At 44.1% G+C, this 27,980-nt stretch overlaps 1 protein-coding gene across 5 annotated transcripts in view; it reads right to left on the minus strand.

Annotated features, from left to right (window-relative positions):
* Window positions 1–27,980, minus strand: part of ZMAT4 (zinc finger matrin-type 4) — a 214,519-nt gene that overhangs the window by 129,860 nt on the left and 56,679 nt on the right. For 4 of the 5 annotated variants that reach the window (XR_014176028.1, XM_081960825.1, XM_081960824.1 and 1 more), the window contains exon 2: window positions 19,765–19,866. Coding sequence is in view for 4 of the 5 variants with exons in the window: in XM_081960825.1 (XP_081816951.1) it covers window positions 19,765–19,866 (102 nt within the window). In the remaining variant the exon portion in view is untranslated. Of the gene's footprint in view, window positions 1–19,757; window positions 19,867–27,980 lie in introns of all 5 variants that reach the window. The other variant, XM_081960823.1, reaches the window with a different exon arrangement.

Genomic DNA, 27,980 nt, shown 5'->3' on the forward strand with positions numbered 1-27,980 from the left:
GAGTCAAGCTATTCTCCAAAGCACCTGAGGACAGAACAAGAAGCAATGGGTGGAAACTAATCAAGGAGAGAAGCAACTTAGGAGAAATTTCCTGACAGTGAGAACAATTAATCAGTGGAACAACTTGCCTCTAGAAGTTGTGAATGTTCCAACACTGGAAGTTTTTCAGAAGAGGTTAGACAATCATTTGTCCAAGTGGTGTAGGGTTTCCTGCCTAAGCAAGGGGTTGGACTAAAAGACCTCCAAGGTCCTTTCCAACTGTGTTATTCTATTCTGTTCTGTTCTGTTCTATTGTAGGCCTACTTTCAAGGCAATCCATTATAAACTGACGACAGAATTTTAGAGCCTAATCAAACAATGATGCTGAATCTTTAGAATTTTTTCTTCATGGCGTCAAAAACTATCTTGCCATCAATGTCTCTTTCTCAAACCCAGCAGAATTGGCTTTTTCTATTTCTCCAGGGCATTATGTGGGAATGAGGATAGGATAGGGCAGGATGGAAGTTGAAAAGGATTTTGGAGATTTTCTAGGCCAACCCCCTGTTCAACAGGCCTCACACCATTTCAGACAAATGGCTACCCAACCTTTTCTTGAAACCCTTCAATGATGTAAAAAGTTGAAGGTAAACCTCAACTTCTGAAGACAACTTCTGTTAAACTGATTGTTCTCACTCAAGAAATTTCTCTTTCGTTCTAGGTTGAATCTCTCCTTGATGAGTTTTGATCCATTGCTTCTTGTCCTGCCTTCAGGTGCTTTGGAAAATAGGTTGACACCCCCCCTCTCTGTGAAAGCCCCTCAAGTCCTGGAAGACAGCTATCATGTCACCCCTAGTGCTTCTCTTCATTAGAATAGGCACATCCAGTTCCTGCAACCGTATTATGGTCATTAGAGTAGAGAAACAGTTGGGCAATGCTTGCATAGACCTTGAAAGTAAGAATAAAAGTAACTCCATCCCCACAGTCAGAGGTGGGCTGCTACGGGTTCAGATGGGTTTGGGGGAACCCATAGCTAACATTATGGCTGGTTCGGAGAAACTCCAAGTCCCACCACTGGCTGGCCCTGCTGACCCCACCCTGCGCCTCCCACCTCACCTCTCCCAGGAATCTCCACGTGGCCCATTTTGGATGTGAGGCCCATTTTGGGGTGCAGGGCCCATGTGGTGTCTTGGGGAGGGGGGAAAATGGGCCTGTTGGAAGTTCAAGAAGGCTGGAATTGGGCCCATTTCTGGCTTCTGGAGGGTCACCTGAGGCAGTTTTTGCCCTCCCAGAGGCTCGAGGAACATCCAGAGCCTGGGAAAGCCCCTGCAGGATGTTGGTGCAGGAGGCCAACTAGGCCATGCCCACTGTGGCCACGCCCACCCAGCAACTGGGCAGAGAACCCCTTACTGAAATTTTTGAAGCCCACCCCTTCCCCCAGTACACACATGGATAACACCCAAATGATGAAGTTTTCAAAGCTCCCTCACAAATAAAACAGCAGAACAGACAGCAATTACACCTGTCAGATTCTTCTGTGATAACTTTCAGCTTGTCAAAAAATAGTTCAACACTTCCTGTCACAATGACAAGCCTTCCTTCACCCGTCAACTCTTAAGCATGGGCCGCTACCCTGTAGGAAAGTCTTTAAAAAAATAACACTTTCCCCTCTATCTGTTGTTCAGTTTCCGAATAGCACTTCTTGAATGTTTTTAAATCTTGATTATTAACACACTATTTCATCAACAGAAAATAGTGTAAAAACTTGCATTATTAAATGTTTACATCAATTTGTCTTACCATCAACTTCCAAAATTAATTATTGGCTCTTCTGCTCTCCATACATCATATTTGTATCCTATCCATCTCTTTCTTCTCCCTCTCTCCTCCCCCTCTCTACCTCCTTTCTTCCCTCTGTCATCCTTCTCTTCTCTACTACCCTTTCCTATCTCCTTCTCCTCTCTCCTCTTTCCACTCCTTCTTTCTCTCCTCCTCTTTCCCCCCCCCACCCTCTCTCCTATCCCTCTCTTCTTCTCTTATCTCTCTCCTCTACTTCGCACTCTTCATTTCATTTACTTGGTGTATTTCAGCCTCCGAGCGAGCTCCATTTTATGTTGATGGTATTTATTGTTCCTTTTCAATATACATATTTAATTTTAACATATATCTTCTTCCTTCCTTTTGTATTTAATAATACAATACGATGTTGGCTATGGTACATGTGGTTGTACGTTATGAAAATGGAAAAATAAAAAATTTTTAAAAAATAAAATAAAAAAGAAAGTGTAAAAACTTGTTGTCAAACAATTGACTACAGAAGCAATCCAAACCCACACACTACTTTAGAATACACCGTAAGCCTGTGAAAACTCAGAAAAGTTTCTGTGTTAAGTGACATCTGAATCAGAGATGGTAACTTTTTAACTTTTATTTGATTTCTAAACCGCACCCTTTCCCAGAAGGGACTCGGGGCGGTATTTGGACCACCTTGCCCGAGCTGGTAGTGGAAATCGTGGGTGGGCCCACTACCTGCCCCAGCTCTATGCCATCCCATGTAGGTGCACACTCACATTTGAAAACTGGTAGAGAAGGTAAAAGGGGACACAGTGGCTCAGTGGCTAAGATGCTGAGGTTGTCGATCAGAAAGGTCAGCAGTTCAGTGGTTCGAATCCCTAGTGCCGCGTAACAGTGAGCTCCCGTTACTTGTCCCAGCTTCTGCCAACCTAGCAGTTGGAAAACACATAAAAAATGCAACTAGAAAAAATAGGAATCACCTTTGGTGGGAAGGTAATAACATTCCGTGCACCTTTGGTGTTTAGTCATACCTGCCACATGACCACGGAGACGTCTTCAGACAGCGCTGGCTCTTTGGCTTTGAAACAGAGATGAGCACAGCCCCCTAGAGTCAGGAACGACTAGCACATAAGTGCGAGGGGAACCTTTATACCTTTTACCTTTACCTAGGGAAGGTAGATGAATACCAACCCTGAACTGAAAATATGGGTTCACTTGCTGGAATTTTTACATTACTATTTATTTCACCTCAACAAATCTTGCTAAAGAAAACTCCGTGAGAAAAACAAAATTGCTTCCAAAGTCAAAAAAACAATATGGCTCAAGTAAAAGGAGATAATTACTTTAAAGACCATTTATGTTATTAGCCTTTTGCTCAAAGTTCCAAACTTGAATGCAGAAAATACAACTTTAGCAACAGACTAAAGGAACATTATGGGGTGAAGCCATGATGCGTGCTAATCATTTACTGAACAACATTGTAAATGCTTCTACTGGAGAGGTACCATTTACTCCTTGGCATAGTAGGAAACCTGATTTGAGCACACGTTTGGAGTTCCTGCAAGGATGCATATTCCAGCACAGATCAGACTAAAGGGACAAACTCGTGCAAGGCAGTTAATATTTGTAGGTTATGACTCAAATCATAGATCTTATAGGTTCTGGGAACGTGGGACAATTAAGATCTATCCCAGTGCAAATGCGAGGTTTTTAGAGCATGTGGTTGGGATAAACTGGAAATAAACAACGTAGTAATTGAAACCCGAGTAGACCAAAATAATGTATCAAGAATACCAGAAATGTGTGATGAAGGGAAGGAGTCTACTCAGGAGGAGGAAGTGATAAAGCAGGAGGACGTTCAGGATAGTCCACCTATAAGCCCTGAGTTACCCAGAAGGTCAACCCGTGTAACGCGGCCACCGATAGGTATCAGGCATCTGTTGCATGTCAAGTAGATAAAGTTCCTGCAGCGTATAATGAACTATTAATGTATCCTAAAGAGGAGCAAACAGTTTGGAAAGCAGCAATGAACAGGGAACTGAAATCTTTACAAGATCTGGACGTGTATGAGAATGGAAGATTACCACTGTTAACTGGACTCTGAACACCTCTATATTTCTACATAGTAAATTACTATATTTTTATACTATTCAGTGTCTCTGTTTGTGCGTGTTATTCCATATCACTCTCATTCAGTGACGTGCGGTGAGGTTTATGACTGGTGAGGCACTGACACAGTGCTGGGTTTCAAATATTTTTAGACTTGTTGACTTCAACTCCCAGAATTCCACAGCCAGGCATGCTCAGTTCCAATTTAAAGCGACAGCATTTGTTTTTCTCCTTTGCTCCTTCTTTCTTTTTCTTTTTCTTCTCCTTCCCCTCCTTCCTCCCTCTCTCCCTTCCTCCCCCTCTCTCAAACACACACACACACACACACACACACAGAAGTTGGATTGGACTATCTCTCCTACCCCTTCCCTCTCTCACTCACTCTCAAACAAACCCCACCCCCCACACACAAAAGTTGGATTGGATATCTTTTCCAGTGGCTTGAAAGCAGCTCCTCTGCCATCCCCCCCATTCCTCTGCTGCCTTTCCCAAACACCTCCACCATTGCAAATGCAGCCTGCTGTCTGGGTGGGAAATGCCTGGAACACAATAAAGCCCACCCACCACCTCCTGCTGGCAGGCTGTGGTGAGAGGAGAGGCAGAGAAGCCGGAGGGGAGCCGAGCCGAGCCTTCCAAAAGAAAGAGGCCGGGGGGAAGTGTGTGTACTACAGCATGGCTCTGCCTGGCTTCCTGCCTCCTCCTGTGGTCTCCTCAGTGCTCGCTTGTGCTCTCCCTCCCCAAGTGTAGTTTGATTGCAGGCGGAGCCACGTTGCCTTTTCAAACTTGTAATCAGTGAAGCTGGGCTAGATTTTTATATAGTTTTATCCAGCTGTGTGTGTGTGAGAGAGAAATGAATGGGGGCCTGGGGAGGAAGTCACTACACTTGGGGAGGGAGAGCACCAGTGAGGTTAAGCAGAGTTGATTGCAGGTGGAGCCACGTTGCCTTTTCAAACTGATAATCAGTGAATCTGGGCTAGATTTTTATATAGTTTTATCCAGCTGTTTGTATGTGAGAGAGAAATGAATGGGGGCCTGGGGAGGAAGTCACTACACTTGGGGAGGGAGAGCACCAGTGAGGTTAAGCAGAGTCATCCACGGTGAGACAGCAACTAGCTCAGCTTTTTCCTTTTACTTTTTTTTTTCATGATGAGAGTGGTGAGGCTGTGCCTCACCTGCCTCACCTGACTGCACGTCACTGCTCTCATTATGCTTCTCTGCATACTCGCTCTTCTAAAGGGGAGCTTAATTACTTAACAAAACACACACACACACACACATGAACAAAGCAAACTATACCACAAGCATCCTTCCAACACAGGAGGCGACTGTGGTTGAGATCCCTGCCAAGAGAAGCAGCTAAACACGCAGACTGCCGAACAGGTGGCAAATGTTGGAAACACTCGGCAGGCATTAGCACAAACACGGACATTGGAAAAGAACACGTTTGAGACCCAAAAGAACACACTGTTTTCTTTCCATCCAGTTAGGAGTCGCGTCTGCGCTTAGCAAATCCATTCACCTGCCCTCTCCTCCCCTCCCCCTCCCTGGGAGCAATTTTACTTTGTTTAATGGAATTTCGGGGGGTTGGTGAAAATAAGAATGATTTGCCTGGCATATAGAGAATTGGACCTAGGCTTCCTGAGAAAGCAAAAATCACAATCCTAGTCCCCAAAACCCTCTTTAATTTATACGGCTATGAATTATGCAAACAAGAGGATTTACTAAGTCTGCATTACTATCACTATTAATCTTCTCATCGTTCCTATCACCCATCTCCTCCCAATTGTGACTGCAGGACTGTAACTTTGTTGCTTGTATCCTTATGATTTATATCGATTGTTTCCTGATTGCTTATTTGTACCCTAAGACTATCATTAAATGTTGTACCTTATGATTTGTGATGAATGTATATTGTCTTTTTATGTAGACTGAGAGCATCTGCACCAAAGACAAATTCCTTATGTGTCCAATCACAATTGGCCAATAAAGAATTCTATTCTGTTCTGTTCTGTTCCGTTCCATTCTGTTCCATTCCATTTTCTATCCTATTCATATTCGTCTATTCTATTCCATTCCATTCTCTATCCTATTCATATTCGTCTATTCTATTCCATTCCATTCCATTCTATTCTATTCTCTGTCCTATTCATATTCATCTCTTCTACTCTATGCTACACTACTATATGCTACTCTACGCTACTCTACACTACTCTACGCTACTCTACTCTGTTGTGGGAATGGGGGCTGAAACATACGATTTGATTACATACAACTGGACATGGCTAGTCCAGTGAAGAGAAGGACATGATAGCAGTGTTCCAATATTTGAGGGGCTATCACAGAGAGGAAAGGTTCAAGTTATTTTCTAAGGCCAGACAATGAATAGTAGATGGAAACTGAACAAGGAGAGATTCAACCTGGAAAGAAGGAGATATTTTCTGACAGTGAAAACAATCAACCCAAGGAACAGACGTTGCCTTCAGAAGTTGTGGGAGCTTCATCCCTGGAGGCTTTCAAGAAGAGACTGGACTGCTATCTGTCAGAAATGGTGTAGGCTCTCCTGCTTGAGTGGGGGGTTGGACTAGATGACCTACAAGGTCCCTTCCAACTCTGTTAATTGGTTTAACTGAATTTAACCTGACTCCTTACCCACCCACCCAATTCCCCCCCCCCCCCCCAGAGAAGTGGATTGAAATCCTGATGCCATGTGATGAAAGTAAAACTGAGATGAACCGGAGCGATCCTTGCCTCCATCATTAATAAATGGAGCAAATCTTCATTTGTGTTTCCACTCCCCCACCCCAATATCGTAACAATTACGGCCTTCCAAAAAGTTCAACGAAGCTGAGCGATGAAGAAATTGGCATGGAAAAACAGCAACGAAGCAATTAGTGTGCTTTTAAAAAAAAGAAAAAAGAAAACAGTAGCATATAAACGGATATATTCCGATACAGAAGACTGCCTGGACCAAGAAAAGCTGTGGATGAGATTAATAACATTTCTAGAGGAATTCCAGCCCTGGTACAGTGAGTTCTGCATTCGAAAGGAGGCAACAAATTATTATAAAACAATTTTATCACAAGTGGGGTTTTTTGAGGGGAAGCAGGGATCGGAAAACAACCAGCGTGGGGGGAAAACTTGTAAGCGCAGTGTGCAATCTTATTACAGCAATTCAAGACGGCAGTGTGTAATGCAGTTAGAGAACATGTTTGGCAATAAAATTATATGATTAAAAAAAATTGTCCTTTTGTTTTTCCGTTTTGTTCGTTCGATTTACATTGGATCAGCTCAGCTCCTACAAAGTCAAGTTACTGTGGCAAGCTCTTTCTGTAGCCTTTCTATGCTTTCCCCGTTTCAGAATTAGGAGCGTTTCTGATTCCCCTCTTTTCTTGAGAGGTGAAAATTAAGATTCTCCTTCACTGCAGGGGTGGAGAACATTGCCATGATCAAGAGCTGCACTCAGTGGGATGAGAGACCTGCAGTGGACAGGGCAAAAATGCAGAGAGAGGTAGCATCACTCCTGGTCCAGCACCTTCACCATTACACCATGCTGACTGTCTAATAATAAGTAAGTCATGGAATCTACTTGCAGTCCGCATTCATGCAAATAGTTTTTCTGTAAACCCCGAAAAAAAATAATGCTTTTGCTTTCAGCTGCTTTCTGAGGAACACCTTGCCAAGAGCCAGAATAAGATAATAAAAAAGGTTGGAAGGGATCTTGGAGGTCTCCTAGTCCATCCTCTGCTCAGGCAGGAAACTCTTGTGGCTTGCCAGCAGATCTGGCAGCAGATTTGGACAGTGAGGAGATTGGGTCAGTCCTGGAGTCTGGGGAAGGCTCTGTGTTGGAGGCAGAGATGGGGCCAGGGCCGTCTGTCAGTCATTGGCTGCCTTCGGAGTCAGAGATCAGTGGGGCAGAGGAACAACTGGAGTCTGTTCCCAGTGTGCGCATGCACAGAGTTTCCAGACAAAGAGAACAGCTAAGGAACAAGGGCCAACCCAGGAGTAAAGACACAGGTGGACGGTGAATGGCCCCTCCCATAGGGAATAAAGAGGAGCAAAAGGGGAGGGGAGTTTGCAGGAGGCAGTTAGTTCAATTCATTAGGGTGAAGATCTTCCCTGACTTTTTGCCAAGTAATTGCTGCCACAGCGTGGCGTTTGGAAGATATCAGCCTGGCAGCTTTCCAAGCCTGATAAAGGTCTGTAGTTGTGAAATCTCTTGAAAGACTGTTGGTTGGGACTTTGCTGGAGAGGAACTCCCTTTAACCTAAATAAAAGGGGTTTTATCTGGATGAGGAGTGGGCTTTGTGCTTTTGGGAAGCCTAAGTCAGAACAGTGTCATGTGGAGGTTGTCCAGTGTCTTCTTAAAAAACCTCCAGTGTTGAAGCTTCCACAACTTCTGGAGGCAAATCATTCCAATGATTAATTAATGACAATCCAAAACTTACTTTACTTTACTTTATTTGGACTTTTATACCGCCCCCTCTCCTCAAAGGGACTCGGGGCGGTGTACAGTCAGATAAAACACATAAATAAATAGAAAGTACAAACATAATTACATACTCAGTACCTAAAAGAGGAGGCTATAAGAAACTGTACATAAAGCAAAGCAGTTAAAAACAATATTTAAAATAACCCCTAAAAAATACCCAATTAAAAATATCTGCCAGGAGGTAGAATGAGGCTATGAATAGGCCAAGCCGGCTAAACGGAACAGGTGAGTCTTCAGTTTTTGTCGGAAGGAGCGGAAGTCGGTGGTGGTTCTGATATCGGGGGGAGGTCATTCCAGAGGGTTGGGCCCATCACAGAGAAGGCTCTACTCCTAGGCGCCGCCCGTTGGCATTGCTTAGTGGACGGCACCCGGAGGAGTCCCTCCCTGTGAGAGCGAATTGGTCGCAGGGAAGTGTGTGGTAGGATGCGATCCCGCAAGTAACTAGGTCCTGAGCCATGGAGCGCTTTAAAGATGGTAATTAACACCTTGAAACGCACCCGAAAGACCACAGGCAGCCAGTGCAGCTCGCGCAGGAGCGGTGTTACGTGGGAGTACCTAGTACTCCCCATAATAGCCCGCGCAGCTGCGTTCTGGACTAGCTGCAGTCTTCGAGCGCGTCCCAAGGGAAGCCCCATGTAGAGGGCATTGCAAAACGCATGGAGGATGTCTCCTTGAATGGTGACGAAATGTTAGCAACCAAATTGCCAAGCTCGGAGCTCAAACCAACAGCCAAACTCCCAACCTGAGCTACTAATATTCAAACACATTTCATTAATTGGTCTGCAGGAAATTAGTAGAAACAGAGAAATAAATATTCCCAGAATAACAGAGTTTGAAGGGATCTTGGAAGCCTTCTAGTCCAACCCCCAGCTCAAGCAGGAGACCCTATACCATTTTGGACAAATGGCTGTCCCTTCTTAAAAACTTCCAGTGTTGGGGCATTCACAACCTCTGGAGGCAACTTCTGTTCCACTGATTAATTGTTCTAGTTGTCGGGAAATTTCTCCTCAGTTCTAAGTTGCTTCTCTCCTTGATTAGTTTCCACCCATTGCTTCTTGTTCTACCCTCAGGTGCTTTGGAGAATAGCTTGACTCCCTCTTCTTTGTGGCAGTACCTGGGATATTGGAACACTGCCATCATGTCTTCCCTAGTCCTTTTTTTCATTAAACTAGACACACCCAGTTCCTGCAACCGTTCTTCAACCCTCTTCCACTGCCAGCAGGACATTCAGCATGTTAAGCAGTCAAGAGGAATGTTACTATCTGCTGTCATCACTCATCAATGGCCGAGCTTGAGAGTAGGAAAAAGTAGGGGAAAAAATAGTTTTCTGCGCTGATATTTTCACGTACGTTGGGTGAAGGAACTTCCATAAGGAGCCAGAAAGAGCCGTGCTACACTATGTTGCACACTGTTCTGGCCCAGCTCCCCAAACATGCCAAACCCTCTGAAGTTAATGCAAAGATTCCTTTATTAGGAGCGCCAGCAGCCCTGGCAAAAAGTTTCTCTCTCAACGCAGACTAACAAGTCTGTCTGGCAGGAAGATGAATAGTTGTCAGCCACATCTATTCATCTCCGCCCCCTGCCTTTTATCCCCAGAGCTAGGACGGGGCTTTGCTAGCAGCAGTGGCTTTTCCTTTCCAAGGACCAGCCCATAGATTTCCACTGCTCTCCTCTCCTCTGCCTTCTGTGCATCCACACGTCAGGCACTGGACCCAGCTGTTCCTCCTCTTCCTCATCAGCCACCTCCACACCTGGGGCTGTTGACTCTCCATCTGAGGGCTGACAGACAGTCCATGCTCTGCCCCCCCCCCTCTCTCTCTCTGCCAGCTCCATTCCCTCTTCCCCCTCGGAGCTCTTAGGTTGTCTTGATGCTGACCCTGACTCCCACACTTCCTCCTCTGATTCCGCTACTGGAGGGGCTGGTGGCTGACAGGCCACAACACACAGATAATCATATATAGTAATCCTCAACATACAACAGTTCATTTAGTGACCATTCAAAGTTACAATGACACTGAAAAATTAACTTATGACCATTTTTCACACTTTAGGATCATTGTGGTCTTCCCATGGATGCATTATCAAAATTCACATGCTTGGCAACTGGTTCCTATTTATGAAGCGTCCTGGGGTGATATGATTACCTTTTTTTTCGGAGTATAAGACACACCTTTTTCCCTCAAAAAAGAGGGTGAAAATCTGGGTGCATCTTATACACTGAATACAGCATTTTTGGCCGCCCAAAACCCCACCCCCTTTGCAAAAATGGTGATGCAGAGGGTTTGGGAGGCCTGCAAAGTGCTCTTGGGGGCTGGGGAGGGCAAAAAAGAGCGAAAAATGGGCAGATTTTTTGCTCATTTCTGTGTCCCCCCAGCCCCCAAGAACACTCTATAAGCCTCCTAAAGACTATGCATGCCCTTTTTTGACAAAATATAGGCCGTTTTGGGAAGGTCTGCAGAGTGCAAAAACTTTTTTTTAATTTGCCTCTTCAAAATCTTGGTGCGTCTTATACTCCGGTGTGTCTTATACTCTGAAAAATATGGTACTTTTTGCAACCAAGCAAGGTCAGATTCACTTAACAACCGTGTTACTAACTTAACATCTGCTGGGATTCCCTTAACAACTGCATCAAGAAAGGTTGTAAAGATAAGGCAACACCCACTTTTGCAAACATCTCACTTAACGACAGAAACTCTTGGCTTGATTGTGGTCGTACATAGAGGACTACCTGTAATGCCTGATTATTTTTAAGCGGTAGAATAAATGCTAATATCATGCAAATTAAAAGAGAAAAGCCATCTTCCCCAAATATCAAAATGTTCACTTTCCATATTCATCACATTCCTTATAGTTCATCTCCTGCCTCCCCCAAGCAACTCAGAAACACCCCGCTCCTGTCTTGACGTAAAGGGCTGAAAAACAGAAGTTAACCTGGATACCCATCACATCCTTTTCTGCACACAGTACACAAACCGCAAATGCGTATTAACTCAAAGCTGATGAAATTTCCAACAAGGATCCGCGAAGCTGAAAATATCTGCTCTTCCTCTTCAGAAAACTCTCAGTGTCTACCTCAAAATAATGCATTGCTGATTAAAGGTTCCCCTCGCACTTATGCACTACTTGTTCCTGACTCTAGGGGACGGTGCTCATCTCTGCTTCAGAGCCAAAGAGTCAGCGCTGTCTGAAGACGTCTCCGTGGTCATGTGGCCGACATGACTAAATGCTGAAGGTGCACGGAACGCTTTTATCTTCCCACCAAAGGTGGTCCCTATTTTTTCTACTTGCATTTTTTACGTGTTTTCGAACTGCTAGGTTGGCAGAAGCTGGGACAAGTCATGGGAGCTCACTCCGTTACGCGGCGCTAGGGATTCAAACCGCCAAACTGCAGACCTTCTGATCGACAAGCTCCGCGTCTTAGCCACTGAGCCGCTGCGTCCCTCACATTACTGATTAGCTAATGATAAACAAAGCCAACATAATGCAAAAATCAACCTTCAAGCTTGCTATTTTTATTTCTTTCAAGCCTTTTTTTAAAGCTGAAAATTGTAGGCTACCAAGAACAATCCGAAAGGAAAGGGATACTTAAATATCCCCCTTTTTTATGCCACTATCTATCGAAATGCTCTACTTGTATCTCCCTTTTTCCTCTTTCCAGAAGAAAATAAATCTGGGGAGAGTAATTTGAAGTGGAGGAACAGTGACAGAAGAAAAGGGAAAAGTCACTGAATGTTCTAAAGTTCAATATATTAAGGTTTGGCCCAGTGGTGAAATCCTCTGAAGTCTGCTACCGGTTCGGTGAGTCTGCTACGAGCGCCAGTGACGTGCGGTGAGGTTTATGACTGGTGAGGCACTGACACAGTGCTGAGTTTCAAATATTTTTAGACTTGTGGACTTCAACTCCCAGAATTCCACAGCCAGGCATGCTCAGTTCCAATTTAAAGTGGCAGCATTTGTTTTTCTCCTTTGCTCCTTCTTTCTTTTTCTTTTTCTTCTCCTTCCCCTCCTTCCTCCCTCTCTCCCTTCCTCCCCCTCTCTCAAACACACACACACACACACACACACACACACACACACACAGAAGTTGGATTGGACTATCTCTCCTAACCCTTCCCACTCTCACTCAGTCTCAAACAAACCCCCACACACTCAAAAGTTGGATTGGATATCTTTTCCAGTGGCTTGAAAGCAGCTCCTCTGCCACCCCCCCCCCCCATTCCCCTGCTGCCTTTCCCAAACACCTCCACCATTGCAAATGCAGCCTGCTGTCTGGGTGGGAAATGCCTGGAACACAATAAAGCCCACCCACCACCTCCTGCTGGCAGGCTGGGGTGAGAGGAGAGGCAGAGAAGCCGGAGGGGAGCCGAGCCGAGCCTTCCAAAAGAAAGAGGCTGGGGGGAAGTGTGTGTACTACAGCATGGCTCTTTGCCTGGCTTCCTGCCTCCTCCTGTGGTCTCCTCAGTGCTCCCTTGTGCTCTCCCTCCCCAAGTGTAGTTTGATTGCAGGTGGAGCCACGTTGCCTTTTCAAACTTGTAATCAGTGAAGCTGGGCTAGATTTTTATATAGTTTTATCCAGCTGTGTGTGTGAGAGAGAGAAATGAATGGGGGCCTGGGGAGGAAGTCACTACACTTGGGGAGGGAGAGCACCAGTGAGATTAAGCAGAGTCATCCACGGTGAGGCAGCAACTAGCTCAGCTTTTTCCTTTTACTTTTTTTCCTCATGATGAGAGTGGGGAGGCTGTGCCTCACTTGCCTCACCTGACTGCACGTCACTGACGAGCGCACCCTTTGCGCGCATGCACGTCTGAGGTGTGCCCATGCAGCGCTAAAAAAGGAACATTTTGAACCCTTCCAAATCTGCAAAGGTAAGTAGAAGAGTGAGGGGAAGTTGGAATCCGCTGTGCCACACGATTTAGATGAGCTAGAAAGCAGGAAATCCAATGATTCTAGCTGATATAAATCGGGCGTCACAGCTGATCATCTCCCAGCTGATCATCAGAAATATTGATTCGCCAGAACCATTAGCATTTTTCATTACCAGTTGGAGCGAACTGAACTGGTAGCATTTCACCCCTGATTTGGACCATCTTTTCTCAGCCATTGACCACAACGGGTAATGAAGGGATGCAACATGGTAAGTGATCAGTCAAAATTAGAAGAAGACGACATAGAATAACGGAATTGGAAGGGACCTTGGAAGTCATTCAGTCCAACCCCCTGCTCAAGCAGGACATCCAATGCCATTCCAGACAAATGACTGTCCAGCCTCTTCTTGAAAGCCTCCAGTGATGGGCAACCCACAACATTTGGTTCCCCCCCCCCATATTTCTCTTGGATTTAACAGAACAGAATAACAGAGTTGGAAGGGACCTTGGAGGTCTTCTGGTCTAACCCTCTGCTCAGGCAGGAAACCCTACACCACTTCAGACAAATTGTTATCCAATCTCTTCTTTAAAACTTCCAGGGGCCAAAGCAAACTGACACATGCCATGAACACACGGCCAGACCGCAAACTCGGAGCCAAACCAAAGCCCGGGATGTTACACTACAGCCATCTGCTCAGGACATTACATCACAGAACTCAGGAGGTTACAACACAAAGGCTCAGGATGTTTCAATGCAGCCAACCCCCCCCCCCCCAGGAGGTTGCAGCACAGGACTCAGGATATCACTACAATAGTGCTCAGGATGTCATCACACAGCCCATTACCCAGGTCGTTACAATACAAAAGAACAATAGGCCCACAGCCAGTACTTCAGGTATACAGGATGTTATGAAACAGCCAACTAATCTGCAAACATCAACTCCACCAACTAATCAAGATGTTACAACACAGCCAACCAATCCGCTTACAGCAACAAAGCCAGCAATCCACACACAGAGACCATTATTTATAGAAAGACGGCAACTCTGATCACGCTTTGCTTGCACAAGCATGAAGCCGAAGGCACCAGCCTGAAAATGGTGAGCGGGACCTCATCGAAACGTCGGCAAGATACACACACACACACACACACGTGTGTGTGTGTGTGTGTGTGTGTGTGTGTGTGTGTGTGTGTGTTACAACCCCTGGTATGCCCAAATATAGGAGGAAGCTCACTACTCCCCCTTTCTGTCCTTTGGCTCATTACAGAAGACCATCCAGGCAGAAAACCATATTTTTATTTTTAACGTTGCCTTTGCTATGTTTGTGTTGTATTTGTGCCGATAAATAAATAATGGGAGACTAGTATAGATCTATTTCAAGCTATTTAGCTCTCATCAGTTAGCCATACCCTTACTGGGATTAGAATCTGGGCTGTATTACCTATTAGGCAGATGTATTAGCCACTAAGCCACAGGCCGGGCAATTAATGCTGATCAGTTTTCCCAGGAAAGTTAAGGGAAAGTTTTTTTCTTCAACCTGGTCTCTGAGAATTTCAATGCAGGTTGATATAATTTATCATCTGATGAATTAATGTAGCGTTTAATCCTTTCTGCCAGATTTAACACATGGTCTGTCGTTTTTTTTCCTTCATATTCTGAATGTCTACGGTATACGCACCGTAGCTCAAAAGTATAGTTTAATCTTTGGAGAGCAAACACATTTGAGAAGAGACACGCTTAAAAAACATATGCTTAAAATTAAATGTACTTTCTCAAGCAACTTTCTTTAATCTGCAGAGAAATGCAAAATGGGTGGTAATATATTTATACGAGGATCTGAGTGAAAAGTGATTTGACCCCCATAACAGAGACTTTTTTCTGTCCATCGGTGGGATGGATGTGTGTGTGTGTGTGTGTGTGTGTGTGTAATGATTGGTAGGTTGGTGCTGATTGGTGCCGGCTGTGAGTCTATTGTTGTTTCGTGTTGTAACAGCCTGGGTTGTGGGTGGGGCTCATTTGTTGACCATGGCTGGTTTCCAGATGTCTAGTAGGCAGGAGGTATCATCACATTTATTCATGTTGTGGGGGTGTTTCTCTATTTCAATAGCTTCCATAATTATTCTCTTGTTGAGTGTTTTGTTTTGGAGATTAACTTGGTTCCTTCAAAATTAATTTCATGTCCTGTAGCTCTAAGGTGCTGGAAAAGGGAGGAAGTTTTTTCTTTTTTTCTGACTGCATTCTTGTGTTCTGCGATGCGTATATTTATTCTCCTGTTCGTTTTTCCTATGTATGTTGCAGGGCAGATTTTGCATGGTATTTCGTAAACTCCTTGGTTTTCTAGCTGGGTTTTCTCTTTGGGGTTTCTTAAGATGTTGGCTATTTTTGGTCATTGTTGAAGGCTGTCTTGATATTGTGTTTGTGGAGAATTTTGCTGATTTTATCTGTGGTGCCTTTGATGTAAGGGAGGAGAGTGATGCCGTTGTCCTGTTCTGTGTCTTGGTTTTCGGGGTGAGTCTCCCTTTGGATTAGGTTGGTAATTGTTTTTCTTTGGAATCCGTTGGAGATTAATACGTTTGTGAGAGTGTGTAATTCAGTTTTCAGGTGGTCTTTGTTGGCTAGGCGTTTGGTTCTGGAGATGAGGGTCTTGGCTACAGAGTTGATCTGTGCAGGTGGTGATGGGATTGTGCATTTAAGTAGCGGTTGGTGTTTTTTTTTTCCAGTAGATGGTGCATCCTAGGGAGCCCTTAGGTTTTTTGTAGATTAGGATGTCCAGAAAGGGAAGTTGGTTGTTTGCTTCTATTTCCATGGTGAATTGTATTTTGGGGTGTAGGCTGTTGAGATGTTTGAGGAAGTTGTCCAGTTTTTCTTTCCCATGTGGCCAAATCACGAAAGTGTCATCAACTTCTCTAAGCCAGAGTTTGGGTTTGTGTTCTGATTTATCTAAGACGTTAGTTTCAAAATGTTCCATGCATAAGTTTGCGATGATGGGTGAGAGGAGTGATCGCATGGGTGCTCCTTCTATCTGTCTGTATCTTTGTCCATTATGGATGAAGTATGTGTTGGTTAGGCAGTGGTTGGTCAGGTCCAGGATGTGTTTAGGGGGGTTATGTTTGTTCTGGATAGCTGTCAAGGCTTCTTTTATAGGCACTTGGGTGAAGAGGGATATGACATCGAAGCTCATGAGTAGGTCGCTGGGTTGTAGGTTTTGTTTCTTTATTGTTTCTATGAAGTGGAGTGAGTTTTGTACATGTGAGGTGAGGGATTCTGCGTAGGGTTGGAGTTGTTCGGCAAGGAATTTGGCAAGATTCTCTAGAGGTGAGCCTATGGAGCTGATTATGGGTCTGAGTGGTGTTCCTTCTTTGTGTATCTTGGGGAGGCCATAGAGTTTGGGGCATCTGGAAGATTTCTCTCTGGGGATGATTCTTTGCTGGATCTCTTCGCGGATGGGAGAGGCTTTTATTTTGGATTTGGTAGGTTTTTTCCAGGTAGGTGGTGAGGTCTATGTTTAGAGGTTTGTAAGCGGGGTCTTGGAGTAGGTTGGATAGTTTGGCTTGGTAGTCAGACGTGTTCATCACCACTGTAGCGTTACCTTTGTCTGCTGGGAGAATGCTTATGTTGTTGTCTTTCCTCAGGTTGGTGAATGCTATTTCTTCTTGTTGCTGTAAGTTGCTTCTGGGTGGATTACTGGAGCAAAGGATGTTGGTGACTGCAAGTCTGATTTTATTCAACTGGGTTGATTTTGGTGAGTGTAGCTTCAACTCCGCATATGATGTCTTCATTGGGGATGTGCTTAGGGGCGACTTCAAATTTCAAAGCACAAAGTGTACTCCGATCACACTTTAAGCCCAAAACCCAGCCTGAAGATGGCGAGTGAGATCTCACCGAACCGTTGCTAAGACCATCTCAATCTTACATGGGAAAAGACCCAAATACAATGCTGGTATATATATGCTGGTTTCGGGTCTTTTCCCGTGTAAGATTGTGATTGTCTTTGCAACGTTTCGGCAAGATCTCACTTGCCATCTTCAAGCTTGGGCTTAAAATGGGATCGGAGCTGCCGTCTTTCTGTAAGCCATTACAATACAATACAACAATGCACACACAGCCAGCACCAATCAGCACCAATCTACCAATCATGATACAACCACACAACCAATCATTCCACTTATTGAAACAAAGCCAGCACCCCATCCCCTCCCACCAAGATTTACAGAAAGACAGCAGCTCCGATCCCATTTTAAGCCCAAGCTTGAAGATGGCAAGTAAGATCTTGCCGAAACATTGCAAAGACAATCTCAATCTTACACGGGAAAAGACCCGAATACAAGAAAACCAGCATATATATATATATATATATATATATATATATATATATATATATATATATATATATATATATATATATATATATATATATATATATATATATTTGTGTTGTATACACACACACACACACACACACACACACACATACACACACACATACACACACACACACACACAGAGAGAGAGAGAGAGAGAGAGAGAGAGAGAGAGAGAGAGAGAGAGAGAGAGAGAGAAGTCTGTTATGGGGGTCAAATCACTTTTCACTCAGATCCTCGTATAAATATATTACCACCCATTTTTGCATTACTCTGCAGATTAAAGAAAGCTGCTTGAGAAAGTACATTTAATTTTAAGCATATGTTTTTTAAGCGTGTCTCTTCTCAAATGTGTTTGCTCTCCAAAGATACCTGCTTAAACTATACTTTTGAGCTACGGTGCGTATACCGTAGACATTCAGAATATGAAGGGGGAAAAAAACGACAGACCATGTGTTAAATCTGGCAGAAAGGATTAAACGCTACATTAATTCATCAGATGATAAATTATATCAACCTGCATTGAAATTCTCAGAGACCAGGTTGAAGAAAAAAACTTAACTTTCCTGGGAAAACTGATCAGCATTAATTGCCCGGCTTTAGCAAAGCTTCTCCAACTTCCCGTGTCAGATCTGTTCTCAGTAGAGATAGGTGATTTTTTTTCCATCAGACACATCAACAACCTTGTCATGATTATCCTTTGCAGAAGACATGATGTTGAAAAAAATAATATCACCTAGAGTGGATGATGGAGATAAAAATGTCAGACCATTTTTGCAACTTTGAAAGATTTGAGAATGGCTTCATAAAATCAGTATGTTAACTTTATGCGGGTCTGTGACCGTAATAAAGATTGGATTTGATGTCATACGTTAAATATTTCAGAAGATAAAACATGGACTTTGAAGAGCTATTCAGACTCTCACACCCACCTTAGTACAGGAACCTAAACTAAAGCATCCCACACTTCTGTTTGTGTATAATGACACACCAAAGAACTGGACCTTGTTTTTTATGACAATTTTCCAGGTGTCAGTTCTACTTTCAGTCTCCTTTTTTCAAGATTAAACATGCCATATCTTTTTAGACCATTTATCCACTATTGACTTAAAACAATGTATATCGCATCTGATATCTCACGGGTTGCCACAAAGAAGAGGGAGACAAGCTATTCTCCAAAACACCTGAGGGTAAAACAAGAAGCAACGGGTGGAAACTAATCAAGGAGAGAAGCAACTTAGAACTGAGGAGAAACTTCCTGACAGTGAGAACAATTAATCAGTGGAACAGAAGTTGCCTCCAGAAATTGTGAATGCTCCAACACTGGAAGTTTTAAAGAAGAGATTGGATAACCATTTGTCTGAAGTGGTGTAGAGTTTCCTGCCTGAGCAGGGGGTTGGCCTAGAAGACCTCCAGGGTCCCTTCCAACTCTGCTATTCTGTTCTGCTCTGTTCTATCACCCAACCATCACTGAAGTGGTATAAAGCCTATTTTTTTAGGGTTGCACCATAGTGTTTGGATGATTCTAAAAAACCTTAAGTTGGTCCCCTGACCATCCACAGTGTTTGTCACTAGACTTATTCCAGTTTCTCTAAAGCTTTCTCAAAAACTGATGCCCAGAAATAATTCTTGAAGTCACCCTTGTCATTTCTTGATTTGAAATCAAAAAATCTTGATTTGAGGACTAGGAGGGGCATGATAGCAGTGTTCCAATATTAGAGGGGCTCCTACAAAGATGAATAGTCAAACTATTTTCCAAAGCACCAAAAAGCAAGACAAGAAGCAATGGGTGGAAACTAAACAAGGAGAGAAGCAACTTAGAACTAAGGAGACATTTCCTAACAGTGAGAGCAATCAACGAGTGGAACAGCTTGCCTTCAGAAGTGGTGGGTGCTCCATCCCTGGAGGATTTCAAAAAGAGATTGGACAACCATTTTTCTGAAACGGTATAGGGTTTCCTACTTGAGTAGCGTTAGACTAGAAGATCTCAAAGGTCCCTTCCAACTCTATTATTCTATGTTCTATGTTCAGCCATAAAATGAGGACCCTCCTGCTTCATATGTTTCCTTCAAACCCCCTGTTAGATTGACCGATTTGCAACAAGCCTACCTAAACCAACAAACTAGACATCAGGTTTTCCCCACACCCTCCAGCATCACACCTCTTACCTCGTAATGAGCCACACGTTGTGATTCCGATATTAGCTGAGCACTGCATACCCTGCAGTAACTTTCTGTGAATAATTCTTGATCAATCTCCGATGACTTCATCTGTTCAAAATAAAAGAAAAACGAGGAAAAAATGATTAGGATTGTTACAATTCCCTGTAAGTGTGGCAGCTATTAACTATGGTTAACAATCAACCCACGAAAAGCTCTGACCAATTTTTTTTTTTTCGGGGTGTGTAGTTCACAATTAGGTAAAGGTAAATGTTTCCTCGCTCATGTGTACTAGTCGTTCCCAACTCTAGGGGGCGGTGCTCATCTCAGTTTCAAAGCCGAAAAGCCAGCGCTGTCTGAAGACGTCTCTGTGGTCATGTGGCTGGCATGACTAAATGCCGAAGGCACATGGAACGCTGTTATCTCCCCACCAAAGGTGGTTCCTATTTTTCTACTTGCATTTTTACATGCTTTCGAACTGCTAGGTTGGCAGAAGCTGGGACAAGGAACGGGAGCTCACTCCGTTATGCGGCACTAAGGATTCGAACTGCTGAACTGCTGACCTTTCTGATCAATAAGCTCAGCGTCTTAGCCCCTGAGCCACCGTGTCCCTTTTATGTCACAATTAGAGCAAGTCAAAATGGGCATTCTAACTGAACCAGACTATACAAGGAAGAAGAAATGCCTCTTAATTATGTAGCGTGTCAATTCCCTGAAGCCTCAGCTGTCAGGGAGCTTTTAAAAGTCTTGTCAATCTCAGGAGAACTTACAGAAAAGGACATAAGTTATAAGTGCAAAAGTATTCAGCGCAGCAAAAGCGACAATGCGTTTGAAGTTGAATGTTACGTTTCGTGTCAACCCACACGCATTTCAAGACTGAGGAAGGGGAATTCATCTTGCCAATCAAATGTAACCAGCGGGAGAGCCCATGTTATTTTTTTCACACCGTCAAATCTTTTTTTCTCAGATCCTACTGTGTTTCCCCGAAAATAAGACTGGGACTTATTTTCTTTTGACTCAGGGTCACGTGATCAACTTTTGTGATTTTTTTTCTGACAAGCAGAGTCAACGGGGAAGCCAGATTCACTTAACAACAATGTTACTAACGTAACAACTTCTGTGATCCACTTAACAACGGTGGCAAGAAAGGTCAAAAGATGGGGCAAAACACTTAACAACTGCCTCACTTAGATGAACAACAGAGGAACAATCTAAGCCCGAAGCAAAATGCAACGCAACTCACTTGGTTAAAGAAGCAAACGCACCAAAGCCTCCTAGAAATCTTAAAATAAACCAACCTTTTGAACTAAACCTAGGATTGAGGTTAAGATGCTAGATTTGTCAACTAAAAGGTTGGCATTTGGAAACCCAAGCACTGCATGACAGAATGAGCTCCCATACCTACCGCAGCGCCTGCCAACCTAACAGTTCGAAAGGACACAGGACACACCTGTTGTGGCCCACCAGCAGTCAGCAGAGCTAGCAGCAGCGTCGGACAGTGAGGAGGTTGGGGAGGAACATGGGCCAGTCCTGGGGTTTATCTGTGTCCGCAGGGTATTGTTCTGACCCAGGCTTCCTTAAAAAGCCTGAAGCAGAGTCTTTGTCCCTGCAAATCCTCTTTTATTTACACGACCATGAATTCCTTTCATTCACAGTCAGCAAGGTTTAGCAAACAGCCTTTCAGAGGAATGTTTATCAACACGAACCTTATCTCATTTGGAGAACTGCCAGATAACTAGTTTCCAAACTCAGGGCAAAGCAAAACTTGGCACAGAGTCTCTTATAGTCACAAACAGAACTTTCCACTCTTGAAACGACCGAAGGAACGAATGGTTTCCTGTAAAAGCCCCCTCCCCATTCGCTCCTCTTTTGTTTCCTATGGGAGGGGCCAATCTCCTCCAAGGTGTGGTTTTACTCCCAAGTCGACCCTGCTTTCTTAGTTGTTCTTGTCTGCTGGCAGCTCTGCACAGTGGGAACAGGCTCCAGCTGTTCTTCTGCCTCACTGCTGTCTAGCTCCCTCTCTGCCTCCGACGCAGAGCCCTCGTCTGAGATTTCCTCAACTCCCAGGACTGGTCCATGTTCCTCCCCAACTTCCTCACTGTCCAACTCTGCTGCCAGTGGGTGGGCCACACCACCTGCCTTGGAAAAGTAGGCTACTCTGTGTTCTCCTCTCTGTGACCAGCATTTTCTGTTCTATTCTGCTTGCAAATCCCTAAGGAAAAGGGCATGACTTCCCACTTGGACTGTCAACTAACCCTGAATCTTTTGGAAGAGTGTTGTTCTGTCAGGAAAAATCCCACCAAAATTCTTCAAAGAATCATCAACTGCTTTGTTCCCAGAATTCTGCCCACATGTCCCAATAAATAATGCATTTTCATTTGGGAGATTTTAATTGTGTTCTTTTTAAAGCTGGGTTCATTGGGCGGTTGAGAAAAGGAACCAGGGGTTCTAAAGAAGATTATAAAATGACTAGGAGGGGAGGGCAGTTGTGAGGTCAAGTGGATGATTTTTTTCCCTGTGCAATGCATTTTGTTTTGTTCATTGATTGGATTTTAGGTTGGCTGCTTTGTTTCGGTGCTTTTTCATTGACCGGTTGAAATTCCACGGCACTATTTCTCGGGTTTCCGTTTTTAAAGCAAAAGACACTAAGTGCGCAAATCTTTGCTGTGATCAATAACTCTTACAAGAAAAAAGTTATCCGACCATTATCTTGCCCTCGATGCTGTGCCTCTCAAGTTCTTAGAGACTGGCAACACAAAAGGAGGTCAGCTTTGCTCCCCTCCCATGTCGCAAAAATTAGCCTGCTCCAAGATAACAGATCAACTGCTGTCACGGAGATGAAAGCTGCTAGAACTCATGGCTCCATCATGTTAGCCTCTGTTGGCCCTACATTCCTGGATCCAGATCTTCTGTGAAGCCTGGAGGATTGGATCTCTCCAGTCCTGCCTGTACCTTGAACAAAGCTGATAAGGAAGCCTTTTACATTGTTACCTTCACCTTCCTAGACTCTAAAAAGGCTGCAGAGAAGAGCAACAACGATGGTTAGGGGACTGGAGACTAAGACATATGAAGAACGGTTGCAGGAACTGGGCATGTCTAGTCTAGTGAACGGAAGGACTAAGGGTGACATGATAGCAGTGTTCCAATATCTGAGGACCTTTCACAAGGAGGAGGGGGTCATTATTCTCCAAAGTACTTGAAGGTAGGACAAGAAGCAATGGATGGAAACTAATCAAGAAGAGAAGCAACTTAGAAATAAGGAGAAATTTATAGACAGTGGGAATCATTAATCAGCGGAATGGCTTCTGTCCAGAAATCGTGAGTGCCCTATTATTGGACGTATTTAAGAAAAGTTTGGACAACCTTTTGTCTAAAATGGTGTAGGGTCTCCTGCTTCACCAGGGGGCTAGATGCAGGGGTGAGTTCCGGCTTCTTCTACTGCTGGCTCGCTCAGGACTGCGCATGAGCAGTAGGTAAAAAAATGCTTCTGTGCATGAACAGAAGCAAAAAACAAGATGGCACCGCCTACAGCACCGCTGATAGAACTGGTTCAGGGGCATGGCCAGCCGAGTTACTACCTACTCAGCCGAAGCAGGCCAAACCGGTAGGAACCCACCTCTGGCTAGATGACCTTCCAAGGTCTTAACCAATGGAACGGCTTGCCCCCAGAGGTCATGGATGCTCCATCACAGGAAACTGGACATCCATTCATCTGGAATGGTTTAGGGCAGGGGTGTCAAACACAAGGCTCAGCGCCCAGATCAGGCCCATGGGGTGCTTAGATCTGGCCCATGGGGCCACCCTGGAAACAGCAAAGGACTCGCCCGCGGTGCCTCTGCCAGTGTAAATGGAGCTTGTGAGGGCTGTGGGCAACCCTCTCAAGCTCCATTTTCGCTGGCAGAGGGTTGCAGGAGGCCATCACAGCCAAAAATGGAGCTTGGGAGCCTGTTTTTGCTGGCAGAGCACTGGTGCCCCTGACACGAGTGACGTCAAGCTGGCCCCACCCCATCCTGGCCATGCCCCCCCCCCAGCCCTCCCGAGGTGAAACACAACTCTGATGCGGTCCTCAATGAAATCGAGTTTGACAATCCTGGTTTAGGGTATAGGGTTGACTAGAAGACCTCCACGGTCCCTTCCAACTCTGTTATTCTGTTAGTTTTTCCACGGACAGAAATAATTAACATCCATCAGCCACAGGATCTGAAATACTCGCCTGAGCTCAGAGCATTTGCAAACGAAGCAATTTCTGAATTTTGCAACAGGAAGGGGCCTGACAGCACCTTTTCCAACCAACCAACCATTATTAAAAGGCATAAACGTTCATGGTTTTTTCAAGCTTTGCTCTGCTTTTTACCAAGGCACTTTTTCTGCCTTAAGCCTCTTGGTTTTGGATAACAGCTCTACGGGATCAGGCTCTTAGGCAGCAGACTTAAGGTGAAAGTAATCATCTGTCCAGTCACAGATTATCCAAAATCTTCTTAACTAATTTACTGAAGTGAAAGTTGAGCTACAGCAGGAGTGTCCAAACTTGAGAACTTTAAGACTTGTGGACTTCAACTCCCAGAATTCCCCAGCCAGCATGGTTGGCTGGGGAATTCTGGGAGTTGAAGTCCACAAGTCTTAAAGTTCCCAAGTTTGGACACTCCTGAGCTACAGCAACTAAACTGTCTTCCATTGGAATTTACTTATCTCCTAATACCTTAAGGCGGGGACTGTCGTAATTTCTTTGTGATGGCTTTACTGTGAGCAGACAACTTTTATTTGGCTTATTTAATGGAAGATGACTGCAGGTGCCTATTTGGAAAAACCTTCTCCCGAAGCCTTATCAGCCTAAAAACATATTCTTCACGGTTGTTTTGCCTACTTCTGTTATATCACGGAAATTAGTAAATTCCCTGAAATGGATACAAACACGCACGAGCCCAGCGATAAATTTGCCACCGAAGGCTTTGCTGGAGGCCAGCTGGGAGCATCCAACTGTTTGTAACTTCTTTCCTTGCTGACTGAGCATCCCCAGAGATAAACTGGAGAGCCAGGAATACAATAAAACCTTTAACAGTGCTAAAGACATCACAGCCATTCTTTAAAATGTTTTGGGAAATGCCATTTTTTTTAAAGAAAGGATATGCAAGAGCCAATCATCCCTGCAAAGGGACGAGTCTAGGATAAACCAGGATGATATCATATATCCTTTACAATTGGGTGCCTTTTTGAATTTTGTCTCTCCATATAAACAGCCAAAGGAATTTGGCACTATATTTTCTGCGGCATATGAGAAAGTCAATTTTTCTCTCCAGAGTTAAAACTATCATCTGTTGGGCAAAGAAGAGAAATGAAAGGTGAAAGCTGGGAGTACTATGCCTTTATCCATCACTCTGCTAAAGAAATAATTCCCACAACCGTGTCAAGCTATTCACTAACGTTGCATTACTATTACTATTAGTCTTCTCATTGTTCCAATCATCCATCTCCTCCCACTTATGACTGCAGGACTGTAACTTGTTGCTTGTATCCTTACAATTTATACTGATATTGATTTGTTTCCTGATTGCTTATTTGTACCCTATCACTATCATTAAATGTTGTACCTTATGATTCTTGATGAATGCATCTTGTCTTTTTATGTACACTGAGAGCATCTGCACCAAAGACAAATCCCTTGTGTGTCCAATCACACTTGGCCAGTAAAGAATTCTATTCTATTCTATTGTCTTACATTTTAAAAAATCCTTTTTTTTTTCAGAAGCTCACTTTAAAAGAGGGGTGAGAGAAAGTACAGGTAGCGTCAAAGTTCCAAGGAATACACCCATAGCGAACAGAACTCCAAGGCAGGACGATTCCTCAAAGAACCGTTTTATTTGGATATGTCATATTGGCACAGACCGGTGAAAACCGACTCTGAAGGGTTCCCACAATTTTCACCTAATTAAAAGTAAAAAGAAAAAAATCCCTTCCCCAAACAATCAATCATGTGGTCCAATCAAGGTACCATCCAGTTGCCTGGCTACTTCACTCCTCCTCTCTCCGACCACTTGTGGGAATGTCCTTGGTTCCCAGGGGAAAGTATTTTGTTTTGGCTACAACACCCCAGCTATCTCTATTCCTCTCTCTCTCAGCTCTAGTGTGGCAACACTGAAACCTCAAAAAGGCCTCAGGAAGGTCAGCTTCAGGCTAAAACATACGATGAACAGTTGCAGGAACCAAGCACGGCTAGTCTAGTGAAGAGAAGGACATGGGGAGACAGGATAGCAGTCTTCCAATATTTGAGGGGCTGCCACAGAGAGGAGGGGGTCAAACTATTTTCCAAAGCACCCGAAGGCCAGACAAGAAATAATGGATGGAAACTGACCAAGGAGAGATTCAACCTAGAAATAAGGACAGTGAGAGCAATCAACCAATGGAACAGAAGTTGCCTTCAGAAGTTGTGGGAGCTTCATCACTGGAGACTTTCAAGAAGAGACTGAACTGCCATCTGTCAAAAATGGTGTAAGATCTCCTGCATGGGCAGAGGGTTGGACTAGATTATTTACAAGGCCCCTTCCAACTCTGTTAATCTATTAAAGATAATTCCCAAAAACCTTTGTAAGCATGAAATAATTATGCCCCATCACTTTATCTAATGTGTGTGCATGTTCCTTGATGCCCTGTAAACAAAGACTTCTTCATAGAAGTAGGTTGTGAATTAAACAGATGTCAGCCATTTTTTTGTGTTTAAGGAAAGCCATCCCATCCTGTAAAAAGAGTTTTTGTATTAGAAGGAATTTATATACATGCAGGGGAGGTTTGACCTCTGAGATTTATACAGTGTGTCTGAATGAAAACAAGGATGTGTGTTACTTGAGACCCAATAAGATCAGTTACAGCTGGAAGAGAGTCTGATTAGACAAGTCAGCATCTCCAATTTACTTTTCCAAGCGGTGACATAACAAACTTTTGCTCATACTCCAGTCAGATAATTACTGTCCTCCTTTGCCGAAGCAGGCGCCCAATAAATGCTAGACACTTAATCCAAATCCTTCCCTTGCTGATCTTAAACTAAGTAACTCCAGAGGTGGAGAGCTATAATATTTGCAACAACAAAAGCAATTCCTTATTGAGTTAAATTCCAGAGACTTGTTCCTGCCACTTGAGCTCACCTAGCAATTACGGAAGGATCCCTAAGCACTGTGGGTAATTAATGAAGACAATTTAAATACAATACTGCGTGTTTTGGTCCTGGTATCCCTTTTCGTGTTCCGTTTCAATAGCCATCACGCAAATTTAAAACTAGCCAGCAAAAGACCTCTTTTTGGGAAATTCCTAATTGTTTTCTTGAAGATCTGTGGTGGAGTGTTGTCTGGATTCCCAGGAGAGATGGGCTGCATTCCAGAAGACTAAAAGACAGCGAAGTTTAGATAGTTGGTGGGGAGGAAGAGAGCTAAGAAGGCTCCTCCCGAACAATCATCAGGGTATATCTTGTTGTTGCTAGTTGCGAAGTCATGTCTGACCCATCAAGACCCCATGGACAATGTTCTTCCAGGCCTCCCTGTCCTCTACCATCCTCTGGAGTCCATTTAAGCTCACACCGACTGCTTCGGTGACTCCATCCAGCCATCTCATTCTCTGTTGTCCCCTTCTTCTTCTTTTGCCTTTCATCGTCCCCAGCATTAGGCTCTTCTCCAGGGAGTCCTTCTTCCTTCTCATTAGGTGGCCAAAGTGTTTGAGTTTCCTCTTCAGGATCTGGCCTTTTAAAGAGCAGTCAGGGTTGATCTCCTCTAGGACTGACCGGTTGGATCGTCTTGCAGTCCAATGGACTCGCGGACGTCTTCTCCAGAGTTCAAAGGACACCATTCTTTGGCGCTCAGCCTTCCTTATGGTCCAACCTTCACAGCCACCCATTGCAACTGGGAAAACCAAAGCCTTGACTATACGTACCTTTGTTGGCAGGGTGATGTCTCTGCTTTTTAGTCTGCTGTCTAGATTTGCCATCGCTTTCCTCCCCAGGATCAAGCCTCTTTTAATTTCTTGGCTGCAATCCCCATCTGCAGTGATTTTGGAGCCCAGGAAAGTAAAATCTGTTGCTACCTCTATTTCTTCCCCATCTATTTGCCAGGAATTGAGAGGGCCGGATGTTGAGAGGGTAAATTGAGAGGGTATATCTATGGTGATGCAAATAGCCACTTTCATTTGGCAAGAAAACTGTCTGTAGGTGAAGGAAACTGCTCAGAGATAACTCTTATTTGTCT

Source organism: Natrix helvetica, assembly GCF_964273705.1.
Source record: "Natrix helvetica genome assembly, chromosome: 8".
Taxonomy (NCBI): domain Eukaryota; kingdom Metazoa; phylum Chordata; class Lepidosauria; order Squamata; family Natricidae; genus Natrix; species Natrix helvetica.